The sequence below is a fragment of the Coloeus monedula genome (genome assembly GCF_965178545.1).
Source record: "Coloeus monedula genome assembly, chromosome: 3".
In the NCBI taxonomy this organism is placed as follows: domain Eukaryota; kingdom Metazoa; phylum Chordata; class Aves; order Passeriformes; family Corvidae; genus Coloeus; species Coloeus monedula.
In genome coordinates, this window is record NC_138783.1 from 4,434,630 (window position 1) to 4,451,585 (window position 16,956).

The window sequence follows — 16,956 nt, forward strand, 5'->3', positions numbered from 1 at the left end:
CAGGTGACTTGTACAGACGATTTAGGAAGCAGAGGTAATTGCTGTGCAGTCCTGTATTTGTGTTTTAATATTCTGTCCGTTGGATTTTTGGGAAGTGAAACATCACACAGTAATGTCAAACCCTGACAAAGTGGAGATGGCTGCAGTTGGAGACTAATTGCAGTGTTTGCACCCCAGCTTTTGTCAAATTAAGACCCTCATTCATTACTAGATACATTCTGTGGAAAATGAGTTGTGAATCTTTTTAAAAACCTTTGCACAGCACGTGGCTTATGAAAGAAAGGCAGTGTGTATGTATATATATTCGCTTTTGTAAAGAGCTTTGAGATGAGTGGGTAGAAAATACTATGTAATTACAGCTTAAATAGGTGCTTTGTGACATAGCAGTGCAGTTGTATTTACAGAAAAATCAGTTACCCTTTACTCATTTTATTGTAGCTGATCCATGTTCTCCAATTAACACTCACAGCCTGCAAGGCCAGGTTAAGCCTTTCTTATTCTTTCTAACAGGAAACATTCATTCCTTTTAAAAACATAGACTGAACTTTTCCATAAAATCATTTGCTGACACTTGTGTTTGGCCTTCTCACTCTGTGCTGGCAAAAGCACTTGATTTCTTTTCTTTGGCGGGAAGCTTGGCCAATTTGGGGCATGAAGGGGGAAGTAGCTCTTGCAACAGCCATCATGTTTTTCTTCCATTACAGAATATGAGCTGTTCTCTTGATGCACTTAAATTTTTCATTCTTTTCCAGCCTCGCTTTCAGGCTTTCAAATGAAATTCATCTCAGTTACACAGTGGCAGACCAAGGGCACAGAATTCTGGGTGTCTTTGCTGTAGATCATGGCCTACATCATACTAGAGTTTCTTTTTGTTTTGGTGGGGGCTTGGGGGGTTTTTTGTGGTTTTTTTTTTGTTTGGGTTTGAGGTTTTTTTTGGGGGGATGGGTTTGTTCATTTGGGCTTTTTGTTTATTTGTTTGGGAGGGTTGGTTTTTTGGGGGTTTGTTTGTTTGTTTCTATTTTACTGCAACACTTTCAGCTTTTTTGCTTTTTTGGGAGGAACTGATCACATCTTACTGGTGGGGTGTGGTTCACTGTGACTTGCACTTCTTTACCATGACATATAAAAGCAGCTTGGCTGAACTTTTAGAAGTTCTAAGTTCCCTGAGAAATCCTCCTGCTAATTCTGAAATGAAAAACCACCTACAACCACTGTGATCACAGGAGATTTCAGGGCACTTTGTCAACAGCAGCCCTGTATCTTTTGACCAACATTTCCCCATTCTGCTTTGAGCACTGGATTGCTCAGCTGTAGTGAGAGTTAAGCTGCATTTCAGGGGTACTTTGGGTGGATGATACCAGCCTTGAGTCCTACTCTCCTCATTTTTGCCTGGGTCCCCTCCTGCTGTAACTCTGCCTGCCTTAGCATCACTGGGAAGCCTCCTGTGCCAGCCCAGAGGTGACAAAATACTTGATATTTCTAAAAATAAAGCAGATGTAGAAATGTAAAAGATCCTCTGAATGAGAATTCGTTCTGTTAATTGTATCTTTATTAATTGAATGGATACTTCTCTGAGAGTACAGCTTTCTCTGTTTACATTAATGATAATGCCTTCATTTTTCCTTCTAGTCATTGTTTTTGTTCTGTTTTGTTCTTGTAGCTCAAAGCTTTCAGTAATACATATTTCCAAGGAGCATGTGTAGATTTCACAGCAGAAGTTTCTGATTTTACATCATTCATACCATGTTCTTTTAAGGTTCTCCGGGGATGGTAAGTGTCTGTTGTTCTACATGCCATCATTTTCAGTAATATGAATTTATTTTTTCAAATGTTACAAAGTTTCAGAGAGCTGAAAGCACGTACCACACGCCCATCATCTTCCATCGTGTCTTAGCCCCTTTGTCCTGCAAGGCATCTCAGTAACTCTCATCCTGTCCTTGGTTTGGGTATTATGCATTTTGCTCTCCCTGGGGAAGGTTTGCAGAGTTACTGTGATTCTCTTTTTAACTCCAGTTAGAATTTGTTCCAGATTTTGAGCACTTTGGTACGGTGGAAGTGTCTGCATTCCACTCAGCGTCGTTTGACTCTGGAGCTGAGGTTTCTGTACCACACCATTCGATTTTGCAGCTTTGGTTGCTTTGTTGCATTGCCTTTCAAGTCACATTACTTTAACCTTGGCAAGAACTAAGAAAATATTTTATTCCTTATGTCCTTAGCAAGTATTAGGTCTTGAAAAAAATGTACTGTTAATAAGCAGCTAGAGCAGCTTTTTTGTTCCATTATTCTTGCAGTTGGCTCCTGTGTTACAAAGGGGAAACCACTGACAATCACTGTGTGCTGGAAGAAGGCCTCTACGTTGACCTCAGTTCCTGTGGCTGCCCGACTGCTACAATCAAATCCCTCAAGCCTATTCAATATGTAAGACTTTATTGGGGAGAAAAAACCCCAAAACAACATTTCAGAACTCTTTTCCTTGTCAGATGTCTAAAGCGAGTACTTGCCCTAAACAAACTCGCAGTTAGGGAAAAGAGTGAGGTTTGTTTTCTGGGCTCACAGGATTTTTTGGGTTGGGAACGGGTCAGGCTGCTTGCACGTGGTTACTTGTAGCTGCTCTTGCGTGTTCTGGGTTTGAAGTTGCTCTGTTTTTTACAAGTGAGATACGAGGCCCTTCATGGCCAGGAGGTTGGACAGGAATGCACTGTGCTCTCCAGAAAAAGAGAGATACAACCTTTTGTACATCCCGTTGTAGCCCTGCGTGCAGGCCATACAAATCTGCAGTTTGGATGTGATGTCTGTGCCTTTCTTCCACATCTTGCTGTGCTCTTGTGCAGGAGCATCAAAGATGAGCTGTAACACTGTTGGTAAAGGAGAAGCAAGTGGTTTCTCTGCCCCCTCCTCTCTAGCATTGGCCACCAGCTTCTCCAAACTCTTCCTCCTTCCCTGACCACAGGTCACAAACTCAGCCTATGTGGCGTGTGTCCTTCAGTGTAACTCCGATGAAGCCAGTCTTCTGTGATTATTCAATTCAGCTTTTTCACATATGAAGTCCTTTTTACCATTTGTGAACAGATTTTTAGGAGAAAGGCAAAAAAAACCCAACCAACCAACCAAAAAAAGAAGCCAAAACAAACCCCCAAACCCCAAGCAAATGCAAACACCAAACCCATGGGCATGGTGGGAAGGATGTACAACTCAAATCTGAGAGCTGGACTTTTCACTAGGCTATACAGATACAGTGACTTCCCACCTGTTGAGAGCCTGGGTTTCAGATTAAAGTTCCCCTTTTCAAGTTAGGCTTTTGGACTTTGCTGTGCCAAATCCAAGTGAAGTTTTGACATCAAATAGTAGGCCTCATCCTCATCCCCCAGCCTGCAGTCTCACAGGGAAGTAAATAAGAAGTTTGGCATGGTAGGAAACTACTGGCAGCCCTTGATTCCCAAGGGCCAGGCCCTGGAAGAAGTGTGTTTGGCAGGCTGTGTGTGGGGATCTTGCACACATCTTCCTCTGCTTTTGCACCTCTTAGTTTGGTCCTTCTCTTGCCAATAGGAGCCTTTGTATTTCACAAACTAAACAATGTACAGTGGCACTAAACTCCACCTGTTTCCCAAATGGCAATGTCCTCACAGCCCTAGGTCACTGTGAGGGCTGAGCCCAGGGCAGTGCTGGGGACCGTGGTGTGGCACAGACGTGACCCAGAGCACGCAGCAGGTCGTGGTCAGGAGCAGCCACAGTTAATTGTGAGCATTGTCCACAGTGCACTGTTCTTGGAACAGAGCCCCTTTTATTACAGCATATTTCTGTGAGCTCATTCAAGAGAGAACCGAGCCTGTTCCCAAGTGGAATTGTTGTGGAGCTTTATTGAATTCATTTGTGGCATGGGGAACCCCTTCCATTATTCAGCTTTCAATACCAGCCTCATTTCAGAGGTAAGGTGTGTCCCCTGGTAGCTCACATGTGAGAGGGAGAACTTATAACCCTGGCACCAAGCCCTGGATGTGCATTGTCTCCTGCTCTCCTTTCAGTGAGATGGATTTGCTGCAAACATAACTGTGGAGGAGTCCCACGCTGGGAACGTTCCATTTGTTCTATGAAAAATGCAGCTTTGATGAAAACAAACTGTTTGCAAACAAATACAACAACTGCACTAAATGAAAAAAAAAAAGCTTTTTTTTTCTGTTTAAGAAAGTAGACTTTTGAGGTTTTAGTTCGACAGAAATATGATCTGTTTTTCTAAGAGCTTAATTACGTAACAAAATTAAAATTTTCCTTCTAAATCACTGAGTTGGTCCAACTAAAAGAGGAAAAAAAGCCCAAAACTTTCAGAGCAGTGCAAAATGATTTGGATAAGAAAATAGGCTCACACTAGTGATGGTCTGATGATTTCACTGTAGTGAGTATTTTAGGCTGGCTAATTTTTATTCTAGCTCTTGGCTCTTGGAGGGATGTTTTATCTGTTGTCTGCTGAAAAGTGAAGTTGTCAGCATTTAAGTATGGCATTTAAGCTGCTCCCACACCCTCTGCACACACACACTCTCCCATTTCACAAGAAATTCAAATTAATATGGTTCCACTTCGTCTCTTTCCCCATTTATTGTGCACTGGCATCATGGAGGAATTCAGCACATCTTTGCAACCAGTTTCCTCTACTGCTTGTTCAGGAAGTAGCAACGCAGAAGTTGGGCAGGTTCATAAGGAGTGTGGGGAAGGAGTTCCCTTTTCCCAGGAGCCTCTTAGTATCATAGAATGGTTTGGGTTAGAAGGGACCTTAAAGATCATCCAGTTCCATGGGCAGGGACACCTCCCAATATCCCAGGTTGCTCAAAGCCCCGTCCAACCTGGCCTTGAACACTTCCAGGGATGAGGTATCCCCAACTTCTCTGGGCAGCCTGTGCCAGGGCCTCACCACCATCACAGTAAAGAATTTTTTCCAACATCTAAATGAAATCCACTCTCAGTTTGAAGCCATTACCCCTTGTTCTATCACTGTAGTTCCTGATGAAGTTTCCTCTCTCCCATCGCACCTTGTTTTCCAAGGTGTATAATACTCAAGCTAGACCCTTAGGAGGCCCTAGCTGTGCTTTTTCCTGCTGTTCCATTTTGCTCAATTTCAGGCTGGACTGTTTCATCATCCTCAGAGTGTTTAGGAAAAGCTGTGGATTAACAGGAGGGTACAGAGAAGGAGCAACTGACACTGATGTCATTTGCCTCTCATCATCTCCTTTGATCTAAAAACCCCAGAGCACTCTTTCAGAAAAGCTTGTTGATGAAATGTGCTGCTGTATGGTTGTTAACAGCCATCCTGCAGGCAGGTGAAAGCCTAGCACAGGTTCAGAGTTGCTGCAGAGGTGCAGGTTTCTGTGCCTGCATCAGCAAGGATTTGCCTTTCGCATTGCCATGGATTCATGGCAAGGAAATGTGGGCCCTTCCCCAGCAGCAAGAGAGCAGGAGGAGGCAGCTGGGCCATTTATAGGGCTATGGTTGTTTATTGGGGCATTTGTCCAGTGTTTGCTGCTTGAGGAGGTTATTCTTTTGGGATAGATAATCTTGCAAGGGGAGTTCAGCTCTGGTGCTGCCTTTTCTCAGGTGTGTTGTTTTGCCAAACTCCCTGTAATATTTGGTGTGATTTACATGGACAAAAATACCCAGGATTCTTGCAATGAGCAATTAGCTTTCTTTCTAAAATGTTACCTTCAACCTGTAAGTTAAAGCAGTCTCATAGTTTCTAAAACCAAAAATGAGGTTGTAGGTTGTGCAATGCTTTCTTTTGTTTGGTTGGGATTTTTTTTTCCCTTTTCTTTTGAGGCATTCTTTATTCTTGCTCTGATCAATCACAATAGTCCTTGTATTTCTATATTATCTTTTCTAAGTTAAATACAGGTGTTAACTAATCTCCCCAGCATTCCTGTGAGGCAAATAAAGAAATCAGATACAAAAACTAACTGCAGTTTCCCAGGGCCAGGCACTGAGTCATTCTGTGTTGCTGGGACTGGACCGTGGGCGTTGCATCGTCCAGCACTGCACTCCCTCAGCCAGCATCCATCCCACACTGAAGGGAGCAGCCAGGCAAGAGCAGCTCCTGGGACAGTTGTAAAAGATGAGTTGGCCAAGCCAGGAGAGTAAAGACTTTCCCAAGGATGCTGTAACACAGCTGTGGAGGCTCCTCCAGTTCAGACTCTGGTAAATGCTGTTTGCAAAGCAGCAGGTCAGCAGCGATGGGAAATGGGGCAGTGCACCATCCCTTGCCATGGCTGGGTTACACTCATGGCCCTTTGGATTTCTCCCTTTGCTTTTATTAGGCTTTCCCATCAAAGTTTGCAAAGCCTAAGTTGGCAAGACAAAAAGGTGTGAGGGAAAATGTGTTTTGGGATGGGCCCTTTTCAAAAGGGCTTTATTAGTAAAAACTCTCACAACTTCCATAATGAAAAATTATCCATAGCTAAAATTATGCTTTTTGTTCTAAGCATGTGTGCAAATTCACCTGTGCACTTGGTTTGCAGTTCTAGTGCCCTCTGGTCAGCTTCTTTGTGTCTGTACACTGAGGAAGCTCATCTTGCACTGATCTTTGTTTAATCTCAAGCTTGCATTGTGGGATTTTTCCTGAACTGGTAAAGCGTAAAAACTCTGTTCTGAGTTGTGAAAAATTGTGTTGCAGAGCTTTACTAAAAGCAAAGTAAAAATTATTGAGGGGAAAGTCTGAGCTGAGTTGAACTGTGCAAGAGATTTTTAATGTGTTGATTTTTAGTGTTGATTTTCCATGGTTTCCCTGTGTCATTTTCATTGCACCATGTGCTGTATTAGCCATGGAACACCACACCTGTTAAGTGTATCAGTGTATTTAACAGTTTACAAGGCTGCTCATATCTTGAAATGCTATGTAAATATAGCTTTCCTTAATCACTGGCCTCTTGAATATAATAAATCTCTTCAAGTTTCTCCCTGGACATTTGCATGAAAGAACAGGACAAGCAAATTGGTGTTCCTTTAAGCAAATGCAGTCAGTTCCTTCACACATAAAAATCAGGTTAAGAAATTCTTTAGTGCTTTGTGTCATTCTCTCAACTGGCAAGCTTTTCCCAAAGCATGGCATTTCAGGTATTTTCCTTGAAATAACTGTGAAAAGAAGCTAAAGTAAGGCTGACCTAGACATGGGAATGGGTAAATATAGATGTCTTTAGCTCACCTTTCAGGTGAAAGTGCTCCTCAGCATTCTGCAAGAAAGGCTTACTACAGAGGCATCTTGCTTCCAGCCTAACAGCATAGCCCCAAACCTTGTTTTTCACTATTCCCAGTTTCCATGGAGCTGTGAAAACAAAGTCAGAGAGAAAAGCCAGGCCAAGTCACTGCTGCCAGCTGTTGGCCTGGAAGGGAATACAGAATGTGAGGAATCAGTGCATTGCTCTATATATGGCTGTGGAAATAGGAGAGCTCAGGGCTTGGCACAGCAGCCTGGTTTCTTTCTGGGCTTCATGTCTGCAAGGTCACTGCATCTCGTGTGAGGTCTCCCTGGGAGAGAGATATCAGAGTCATCAGTGGGGTGTGTGTGTCAGGGACTCTGAGCAGCTGGACAGGGAATTCTCAGACCATTCCATCCAAAGTCACAACCACACAGAGCTGGAGTCATTTTAATTGACTCCAGCAGTTTGCTGTCATGGTTCCTGCTGTATAAATGGATATGCTGTGTCAGGTGACTTGTCCATCTAGTACAGCAGCCCTGTCTCAACATCCTCAGTGTTGCAACAGCAGCATGAATATTTAGGTTTGGGTAGCAATTTCCAGCAACACAGATGCCAGATGGTGTTTCTTGTGGTTAGCAGTGCACTTGTGAAAATTGTTAGATCTGTTCTGGACATGGCTTCTGGTGTCCACTCAGGTGAAAGGCAGTGCCAAGGCTCTTGCAAACAGCAGTGTGATGATTCTGCCTGGCTGAGCAAAGCAGCCTCAGAGGTGGCTGCCTGCGCTAGGCCTGCTGGTCTGAGTTTCAAAGTGAGCCTTTAGCCACACACTGTAAATCTGACCCATCCCATCCAGCAGAAGGCATTCGGGAAGAGCTGACAGTCCAAAATAAAAATGTTAGAGGTTTTAATCTCTTTCTAGTTTGTAACATTAGGTTTTAGGAGTTCAGTGGGCTTTAAAAATCTGAGCGGATGATCCCAAGCTCTTCTTCAAAATGTCTCAATAATCTCTGTGTTCATGCAGTGTTGCATGACTTAGGCAGTCCCTGCACTGGCTGGCAGAGGAAGGCAATCTCTGAGGCAGAATCTGACCAACCAGCTGCATACCAAGTGCACTGAGTCAGTGTCAAGGAAATTCGTATGTCTTGACTCACCCCTGAGCTTTTCAGAGATACTTCACTACACTACATGTACATCTTCAAACATGAAAATTAATTTCTCTTAATTACTCAGTGCCTGAGTCAACTTTAATTCAAGATTCTGTTTCATTTATTCCATCTGAGGCCATGTCTCTGCTGCAAGAGAAATCCCAACTTTTGTCTGAGCCAGCTTTCTCAGGGTAACATCTCCTACAAGAAGGTGACTTTCCTGGAGAGGCTGCTCACTCAGTTAGTCAGACCTGTTCCCTCTTCCTTCACCAGTTGCATCAAGGTGTAAACTGCAAGTGCTTATGCTTCTGGTTTTAGGTTAAAAATGCTGAAGAATTGTACAAGTGTTCCTTGTACTAAGGCACAGAACTTGTGTATTTAAATCTGCTTCTTCTGTTTTCCTGCTGGCCTTATTAGCTGCACCGCATTTTCGTACAAACAGATCTTTTAATTTGCTTTCATAGGCAATCTGTCAACTGTAGAAAAGGACATTAAGTGAAAAATGTTTCAATTCTACATAAGATGGTAGAATTTACTAATTATGCTGTTCCTCCGAGAATGTCAGAAGAAAAATAGGAATGTCTGTTAAAAACATTGAGAACTTTTTAGTTGACCCTTCTAATCTTTTACAATTTGTAGCTCCCTAAGATTTTTGCAGTGACCTACACCTAATTGAAGTGTGTGGAATAGACTTTGATTTGCCTCGCTATATCCATCAATAAGTAAATAAAGTGGATTTTTGAAAAGTAATCAAGGCCCTGATGCTACAAATCAGATCAACATGAGTTTTTCCGGAGGCAAACAGAGGCCTCTGCATTGCCTGATGACTGTGTGCCTGAGTCAGTGGGGCACTACACTGATGACAAAGCCACTGATAAATGCAGTTTGTTTCAGCTCCCTGTGCTTTGGGCTTTTCCCTTGTTGTTACATTTGCTGAGGACCATGAGCTAACCCAAAAGCATTGCAGGAAATTCAACCAAAGTGGACCAGTGTGTTCATCATGTCTAATAACTGAAGTTAGACTACTCCTACTAAAACTTTGTGCTTTTTTTCTCCTTCCTTCTCCCCCAGGTTTTTGCTGAGCCTTCCATCAGTCTGTTCACCCTGGAATGCTGCAAGGGCAGAGAGCTGCACTTCAGTGAACCAGTCAATTCTGTTTTAAACGAGGACCTCCAGTTTTACACCCAGTCTGTGTGGGTGAGAAGTGGATTGTAAGTATGGAAGAAATATCCCTGTCAGTTTTGCACTGTAGGAGCTAACACTGAGCATGCATTGTCTCGTGATTGTTGCCTCGTTCATAGGTTGGTTTACATTCTTAACTTCTGTCTTGACTTTCAAAGGCAGGTATTGTAAACTCGGAGTGCCTTTATTAACTGGCTGTAAAATGCCAGCTATAAACTGCAGTGATTTAAACCACTGCAGTGGTTCAGTGAAGCTTGATGTGCTGACTGGCTGCCAGAGAAGCAGCAGCTTCTGAGAGGAGCTCAGGGTGGCTCTGACAGCTGGAACAGTAATTTGCTTCTGTTATTAGTTTAACCCTCCTCCAGGAGTGTGAATGTACACCCAGGTTCTTCTGTGAAAACATTTTACATCTGCAGAAGTGACCTCTTCTGCATCTCTCCCTTTCACCTTTTGGAAAAGCTCCCAAGTGTTCTGTCTCAGCCAGGTTTTCAGCCTCCACACCCACAGCAGCAACAAATAACTTGCAGAGTCTCATCCTGCAACTTGAGAGTATCTGGAAACTGCTGTTCTCCTAACAGGACACACATTTCCTATGTTTATGTTTGACCTTTCCCCACCTTTTCCACATGGGCAAGGCTGTAATTTTCTTGAGAGAATAGTGAACACAAGCTTCCCCACAGAGCTTTGCCAATTCACAACAGTTCCCAACATTTGTGCCACTTCCATCCTGAACCTTAGCAGAAAATACAGTGATTGTGTTGTCTGGAAATTCAATCACTTTGCCCAAGCAGTTGACTGCAAAGGAAGGGTGATGGCTTTGGGATCACGTGGCAAGAAAGCACAGGAGAGCGAGTGCAACGGGCCAGCCCCTCCTGCATCTTTCTGCTCAGTTTTGGGTATCCAAGCCGGGTTAGCTGCCTCCCTGTCTCTGGGATGGGTTCAGGACAGAAGGGCTGGCCTTCCTCTGAGCTCTTTTCGATGCTTGCTAGGAAAGAGACCTGCACAGCCTGTCCCCATCTCACACAGCAGACAGGTAGCCTAAAGGCTGAGGGTGTCAGGTGATTGTGGGATGTCCTAGAGGGTTTGTTTGCTTTATTGGGATTCAGAGTTCAGGAAGGCAGATTTAGGGCGAGGTTGGCTCCTTGTCCCAAAGCCTGCTGTCAGCTTTAGGCAAATAGCAAAGATTTATATAAATATTCCGATGGCATCTTGCTGCCAGGCTTAGGTAAAAGGCTCCTTCCTGAGCCAACTGGCCACCTCACTAAGGCACAAGCCTGGAATCTGCCTTGGCAAAGGGTGCTGGGGTACTCAGAGGTGTGGGAGAGGTGGCACAGCCTGTGTGAGAGCAGAGATGAGTTTTGTGTGTCACTGAATGCCAGGAGCCCACCCTGGCTTCAGATGGTGATCTCTGTCAGTCTTTCCCCCTCTGCTCCCTATAAATTTCTGCTTTGAAACAGCATTCCAAGTGAGACTGTTCCATGCTCCAAGAATAATGTTAACAGTGAGTTCTCAGTGACTTGACAGAAACCATTGCAAGGGGAAAAAAAAAGCCAGGAATGTGTTCAAAATGTAAGGAAGACACAGGGGTGGTCAGGCTGCCCAGAATACCTGTTAGTCAGGAGCTGTGGGTTTTGTTTGAAGGAACAGGGACCCAGCCTCAGTGCCAGGCAGCTCACAGCTGGCACAGTTGAGCCTCCATGGAGCCCTGAGCAAGGCTGGCTCTCAGTTTCTCTGTATTGGGGGCCCTGGGCAACAGCAATTCCAGGTGCTTCGAGATTGTGGGTGTTTTCTCAATGACTCAGAGCACAGCCATCCCTCATGTTCTTGGCAGCTGACCTGTAAAACAGGTAACCTGGGAAACCAGGATTGCCTTTGTGTTCAGAGGAGTTAATGAGTCAGGCATTTGGGATTCACTGTCCACACAACAATGACCTATTGATATAAACAGAAGGGATCTGTGCTCCTGAGGCTGCCTTTGTGAGCAGCATTTACTGAGCAGATGCCCAGATAACAAGGGGTCTGTATGAGCCAGTGCTTTACACTCGGTGTTGCAGGACTCAGCCACGTCCATGGTGTATTCATGACAGGAAAATCTGCTGCAGCAGGATGTGGGGTTTGGAGTGAATACCTGTATGTGTTTGCAGACAAGTGGAATTGTATAAAAAGCTTTAACTGTAACAAAACCATCAGACAAGATCCTCTCATAATTAATGTGCACAACCAGGCAAAGCTGCAAGTGTGGCTCCCTAGTTCCCTAACACAGGCCTGCTGAAACCAACATTATTCCCAGCTGGGCTCATGCAGAGGTTCTCTTATTTGGGGGGGGGAGGGGGGAATGGAGGGGGAGATGGGAAGTATAGTTTACAAGCTGTAGGCAGGCAAACAGAAAATAGGTCTGAATGTCAACAGAAGGCAATCATCCCACTGAAATGGATGGGATTTTGCAGCACAGAAATAGAGGTTTGCTGTTAGCCCACTGTGAAGAGGTTTGGGGGATTCCAAGAGCACAGCCCTGAGCTGCAGTTGGGTTTTGCTGTGGCTAACGAGTGCCCTTTCACGTTCTGCTCTGTGTATCCAGGTGGATTGCCTACGAGGGATGCAATTTTTTAGGAAAGCAGATTCTGCTGGAGCCCAGGGAGATTTCACACTGGAGTGAACACAGTGGCTGGAAAGTGATTGGCTCCCTTCGTCCTGTGAAGCAGGTACTGTGAGACTGAGTGAGGAGAAAGGGTTTTTATGGGCAGGGGTTGTGCACAGGTATCAGCTCGACCATCAAGTACAGTGGGGTGTGCTGTACTCCTTAAATCAGGCCAAATGGTGACAGCCAGAAGGACCCACTGGCAGACTGCTGAAGTAGAAAACGCCTCTCATGGCAGTTATTGAGATCTATGTTAGGTTCCTAAAGGGAAATAATTCCCAGTTCCTTGGTGCCAAGTTTTGTTTTTCTGAATTGCTCATTAGCATGTTCTGTGGATGCTCTATTTTTACATTTTTGCCATATAACAATATAATGAGGAAACCAATTCCACACTGGCTTGTTTCATAATTAACATAAATGGAAGCAAGAGCGATTTTATTGTGCTGCAGCCTGGATTTCCAAAAGAGGCAAAGCTCGTGCAGTTCCCATCAGGTTTTCCCTCTCTGCCTCACCCCAGGTAATGCCAATTTCAGTCTCATTCAAAGGTTCAGGTCTCTAAACCACAAAGTAAAGAGTAACTAAACACTGTACAGATACAGGTTTTGTTTATGGATGGTTGGTGGGAGAGAGGCCTTATAGTCTGTAGCTCAGGGTTTGTTTTAATATGGAAAAAAAGGAGATTCAAAGCTCCCAGAAGAAAAGCTGTGCTGGAGCTGGGGTTCCAGCAAAGCTGCCCTTTATAACCCCCTGCTTTTTGTTTCCACTGAAACCAGTGAATAACAGAGCAAAAGCTCAAATCCTGCAGTAGCCCTGCAAAATCCTCATTATTTTTTGCGTAAACCAAGTAAACATGGATACCAGGTCAGAACCCTGTTTTCCATGTGCATTCAAAAGTAATGGTGTATCTCTCTGCCATATATTCCAGTTAATGAGGGCTGAAGTTGCTGGATATGTAACTCAGTAAGTCTTGTGTCCCAAGAATAAAATGCTTGTGGAGTACAGCCCATTTACTGCCCTTGGAACAAATGAAATGTGCTGAACTAGGCATATTTGCAGATCACAGGAATTAGTTCTATAGCCACAGTTACATTATTTTTAAAAAAACCTGTCTGCCATTGCTGTTTATAGCTGCCCATCTGCATGTGAAAGACCACTTAACTGTACTTCACATGCACATTTGTTTCCAACAAAAAAATTCCTGAACATCCTTAGCTGAAAACAAAAATTGAACATAGAGTTTAGAAGACTGGTGTAAGATCGGGGGAGGGGGGGGGGGGGGGGGCGGGTCTCACATCTATTTGCTTGATCTCTGTGTTGTAAATCTCTTCCCTCACCCCACTGCAGCCAGCAGTGTACCTGAGAGTGAGGAACAGGGCCCAGGGCAAATACCTGACCGTGGCTGGCAGCCTGGCAGACATCAGGGCCACGTCGGTGTGCGCGGCCCCGCACAGCGGCAGCGCCTCCCAGCTCTGGCACTACTGCCGGGGGCTCTTCAAGTCCAGGGTGAGTTTCAGTGATTTTCTATTCCTGCTGCCCTTGAGAGTCTGTTATTAATATAAAAAAGCTGATGGTTTAACATTAACAAAATGAAGTAACAAAGACCACCACCTTTGATCAAGCAGCTGCTCAGGTGCTGAATAATCTGTTCCTCGCTTGCTTGCCAGGCTTCTTACCAACCACAGCATGATTTACTGCCATATGCTCGGTGCCTGAAACAAGCCAGGCACGAAACTGAGGCTGTGGCCTGCCTCTCACTTCTTCCCTTGTTTCTTAGGCCAACAATGCCTGTCTGGATGTCATTGGGGGCAGAGATGTGCCTGGGGCCAAAGTCGCCCTCTGGACAGAACATGGGAGGGACAGGCAAAAGTGGAGACTCAACGAGGATGGAACCATCAGTTCATACCTCAGTGAGCACCTGGTGCTTGATATTAAAGGTATTTAAAAACAGAAAACCCTGAACCTCACAGGTTTCAAGTGTGTTTTTTGATTAAGGTTAATTGCCATATTCCAGCTTTTTTTTTTTTTTGTACTTAAGATCACTGTTGCTTGACAGTGGGATAAGAAACAACAGGGCAGGGAGGAACCCTTCCCTTTTGATTCCAGAGGTTTATTTTGATCAGATCAACTGTTGTGCTTTAGGGGGAGGTAAGGAGGGCAGATGGCAAGAAGTGCAAGTTACAGAAGACAAAATGGTGAAGGAAAAGCAACCACAGAATAGCTCAGAAAGAGAAAAGGAGTTGAAAAAAAGGCTGGTTAAAATTCTCATTGCTCAGTTGCAGACACCAGCCCCTTACCTCGTGGAATTCCTATTTTTCAGCTGATTTTCTTATTTAGTCACACTTCTTGAAGATTATGTCTAATTTTTATGATCATTTCTTTCAAAAACTTTTCCTTCATGATTTCCTTTTGTTTTTAAGGAGGAAATTACTACGACAAGAATCACATCATTATGAATCAGCCAATAGAAAACAAACCTTCACAGAAATGGGATATTGAAATATTGTGAGTAAAGCCCACCCCAGAGATGGACTTTTTGTGGGCTGCCAACATCGAGAGGAGGGGAAAAAGAACCCAACTACTGAAGTCACACACCACTGGAACCATAAGCAGCAGCTCCTCTCTATTTTCCTTCATGCCAAACACCAGCTCCTTAAAGAACTGAATTTTGCACAAAGCTGGAAGATGGGAGGTTGATCCAATGTCTCTCTGCAGGGAAGGTGATTCTTCAGAGGCTGCTCCTGTGAAAGTCACCATTACTCTTCATCTGAAGTATGAAAGGTAAATGCAAAAGAGTAGGCAGAGGTTCTGCAGGAGGGGAAGTGCAAGAGAACAGGGGAGAGGCTCTTCAGGAATGCTCTTCACCTTCCTCTCACACTGCTGGAAGCTCGCTGAGGAGTGAATGCACTGATGAGCTTCAAGGAACTTGAGTTGGGCTTTTATGTCCCAAGTGGAACTGCTTAGGCTCCAAGCCATCCTGAATCATGTCTCTCACTAAAATGCAATATATTTTGCTCATATGGACACCTTTGAACTGGAATTCCAGCTCAGCATGTGAAATGAGGCAATAGCAGGGCCTTTTGCCCCCTAAATGATACTGGTAAGCCTTTTGTCTTCTCTGCTATTAACAGCACCAAATTTCCAGTCTTGGGAACTGTTTTTCCTGACCTGTGGCCTGTTTCTTACCCTGGAAATTGGGAGTTGCCCCTTAAGATCACCTTTAACACAGAACCATATGTGTGTGTATCAAAGCAGGGGTCGCTGGTCCTGGATCAGGGGCACTTCCACAAGGGCTAAGCTGCACTTGCAGCTCTGATTTTAACTGTAGCTGTATTTTGTTTCAGTGTAAATAGCTTAATTTAATGCCATGTCATTTGGCCTGGAAACCACATCTTCCTGCAGAAACCAACTCACCTTGGCATGATCCAAAGGTGCCAGTAGCCTGCAGTCCAGGGCTGGCTTCACATTCCCAGTGTGGCTGCACATCAGCATCGCTGTGGCACAAAGGACAATTGATGGGCCAGAGCTTGGTGTGCCAGGGCTCTCCCCAATTCCCACACTATGCAACCACAGCTATTGCTCCCTTCAGAGCCACAGACCTCACTGACTGCATGTGGTGCTTAAAAAGCATTTTCCTGGCTGAACACTGACCAACCATAGCCCCTTGTAGGGCTGTGAACACCTGACAGGGAAGAGAAGTAGTTCCCTGGCTTCATCACTAAATTAATCTTCATGGAAAGTATTTTTTTTTTCCCCCAGCATCTGTATATTCAGGGTATGTATTTCTAGGACTATTTAAAGAGTTCAGGTTAGCTGAATTCAGATATTTTAGATTCCAAAAGCTGTAACTATGCCAGCTGTGCACTCAAACAGGATCATCCCCAAAGAAAGACGTAACTCTAAGTTTGCCATAGAAATAAAATATATGGATGTCTATTTTTGTATGAAATGGAGTTCTATATAGTACTATTTAAAAAAAAAATCTTCTTGCACTTACTATTTTACATTGTAAAATTATCATAAATCTGCTGTTTGAGTAACAGAACCTCAAATGTATGTATATTTTTTTTCAACTAAAGCACTTAAGCTTTTTTCCATGTAAGTCAGTACAGCAAGTGTTCTGCATGTGACTTTCCATATGAAATTTTAAAAGCCTGTGTAAAAAGTTGTAGTTTTTTAAATGAAGAATGACTAAATCATTGGTGTCTCAGTGTTGCATAACAAAGTAAAGCAGGCTTTTTTACTTAAGGGACCTTGAATGTACAATGCTAAAGCATGTATATTTTAACTGTATAAAACTTTTTAGGAGAAACATTTTGCTGGTTGGTTTCTTTTTAAACAAGCTAAGCAATAGTTTTTAGCAGATGCTGAGCACATTCCCGTAAAATACTGCTTTTCCAATAGCCAAAAAAGGGGGATAAGGAAATTGAATATGTGGCTGTGCTGTTACATGACATTGCATATTAAAAATCAATGAAGTATTAAAGTAACTGCACCAGTCTCATCAAAACCCATCCAAGTGAACATAGAAGATACAGATTCCAGCTTCAGGCTTTTGGGTTACTTTCACTTGAAATTGGTGCTAGGGGAGATAGAGGTTAAATATTATTGTTTGTTTATTCCAAGGATGGCTGTTCTGAGGGAAAAGGGGTTTTCTTGAGCAAAGTCTTCTCCCTGTGGGAACAGCCCATGCAGCTTTTACCAAGAAGCTTTTGTTCTGTCAGGGCACTCAAACAGAACAAACAGATTTTCCTGCTGATGAACTTTACAAATGAAAAAACAAGTTAATGTTTTATGCCCAAGGTTCTGGAGCCTGTTC

General features: G+C 43.7%; 1 protein-coding gene across 2 annotated transcripts in view; it reads left to right on the forward strand.

The window, feature by feature from the left end:
* CRYBG3 (crystallin beta-gamma domain containing 3) overlaps positions 1 to 16,956 on the forward strand; it is an 87,051-nt gene that overhangs the window by 66,980 nt on the left and 3,115 nt on the right. Inside the window, exons 16-22 of one of the 2 annotated variants that reach the window (XR_014226308.1) lie at positions 1,661 to 1,770; positions 2,292 to 2,418; positions 9,392 to 9,531; positions 12,081 to 12,204; positions 13,485 to 13,643; positions 13,915 to 14,074; positions 14,558 to 15,237. Coding sequence is in view for 1 of the 2 variants with exons in the window: in XM_082278876.1 (XP_082135002.1) it covers positions 1,661 to 1,770; positions 2,292 to 2,418; positions 9,392 to 9,531; positions 12,081 to 12,204; positions 13,485 to 13,643; positions 13,915 to 14,074; positions 14,558 to 14,646 (909 nt within the window). In the remaining variant the exon portion in view is untranslated. Of the gene's footprint in view, positions 1 to 1,660; positions 1,771 to 2,291; positions 2,419 to 9,391; positions 9,532 to 12,080; positions 12,205 to 13,484; positions 13,644 to 13,914; positions 14,075 to 14,557; positions 16,546 to 16,956 lie in introns of those variants that run through there. The other variant, XM_082278876.1, reaches the window with a different exon arrangement.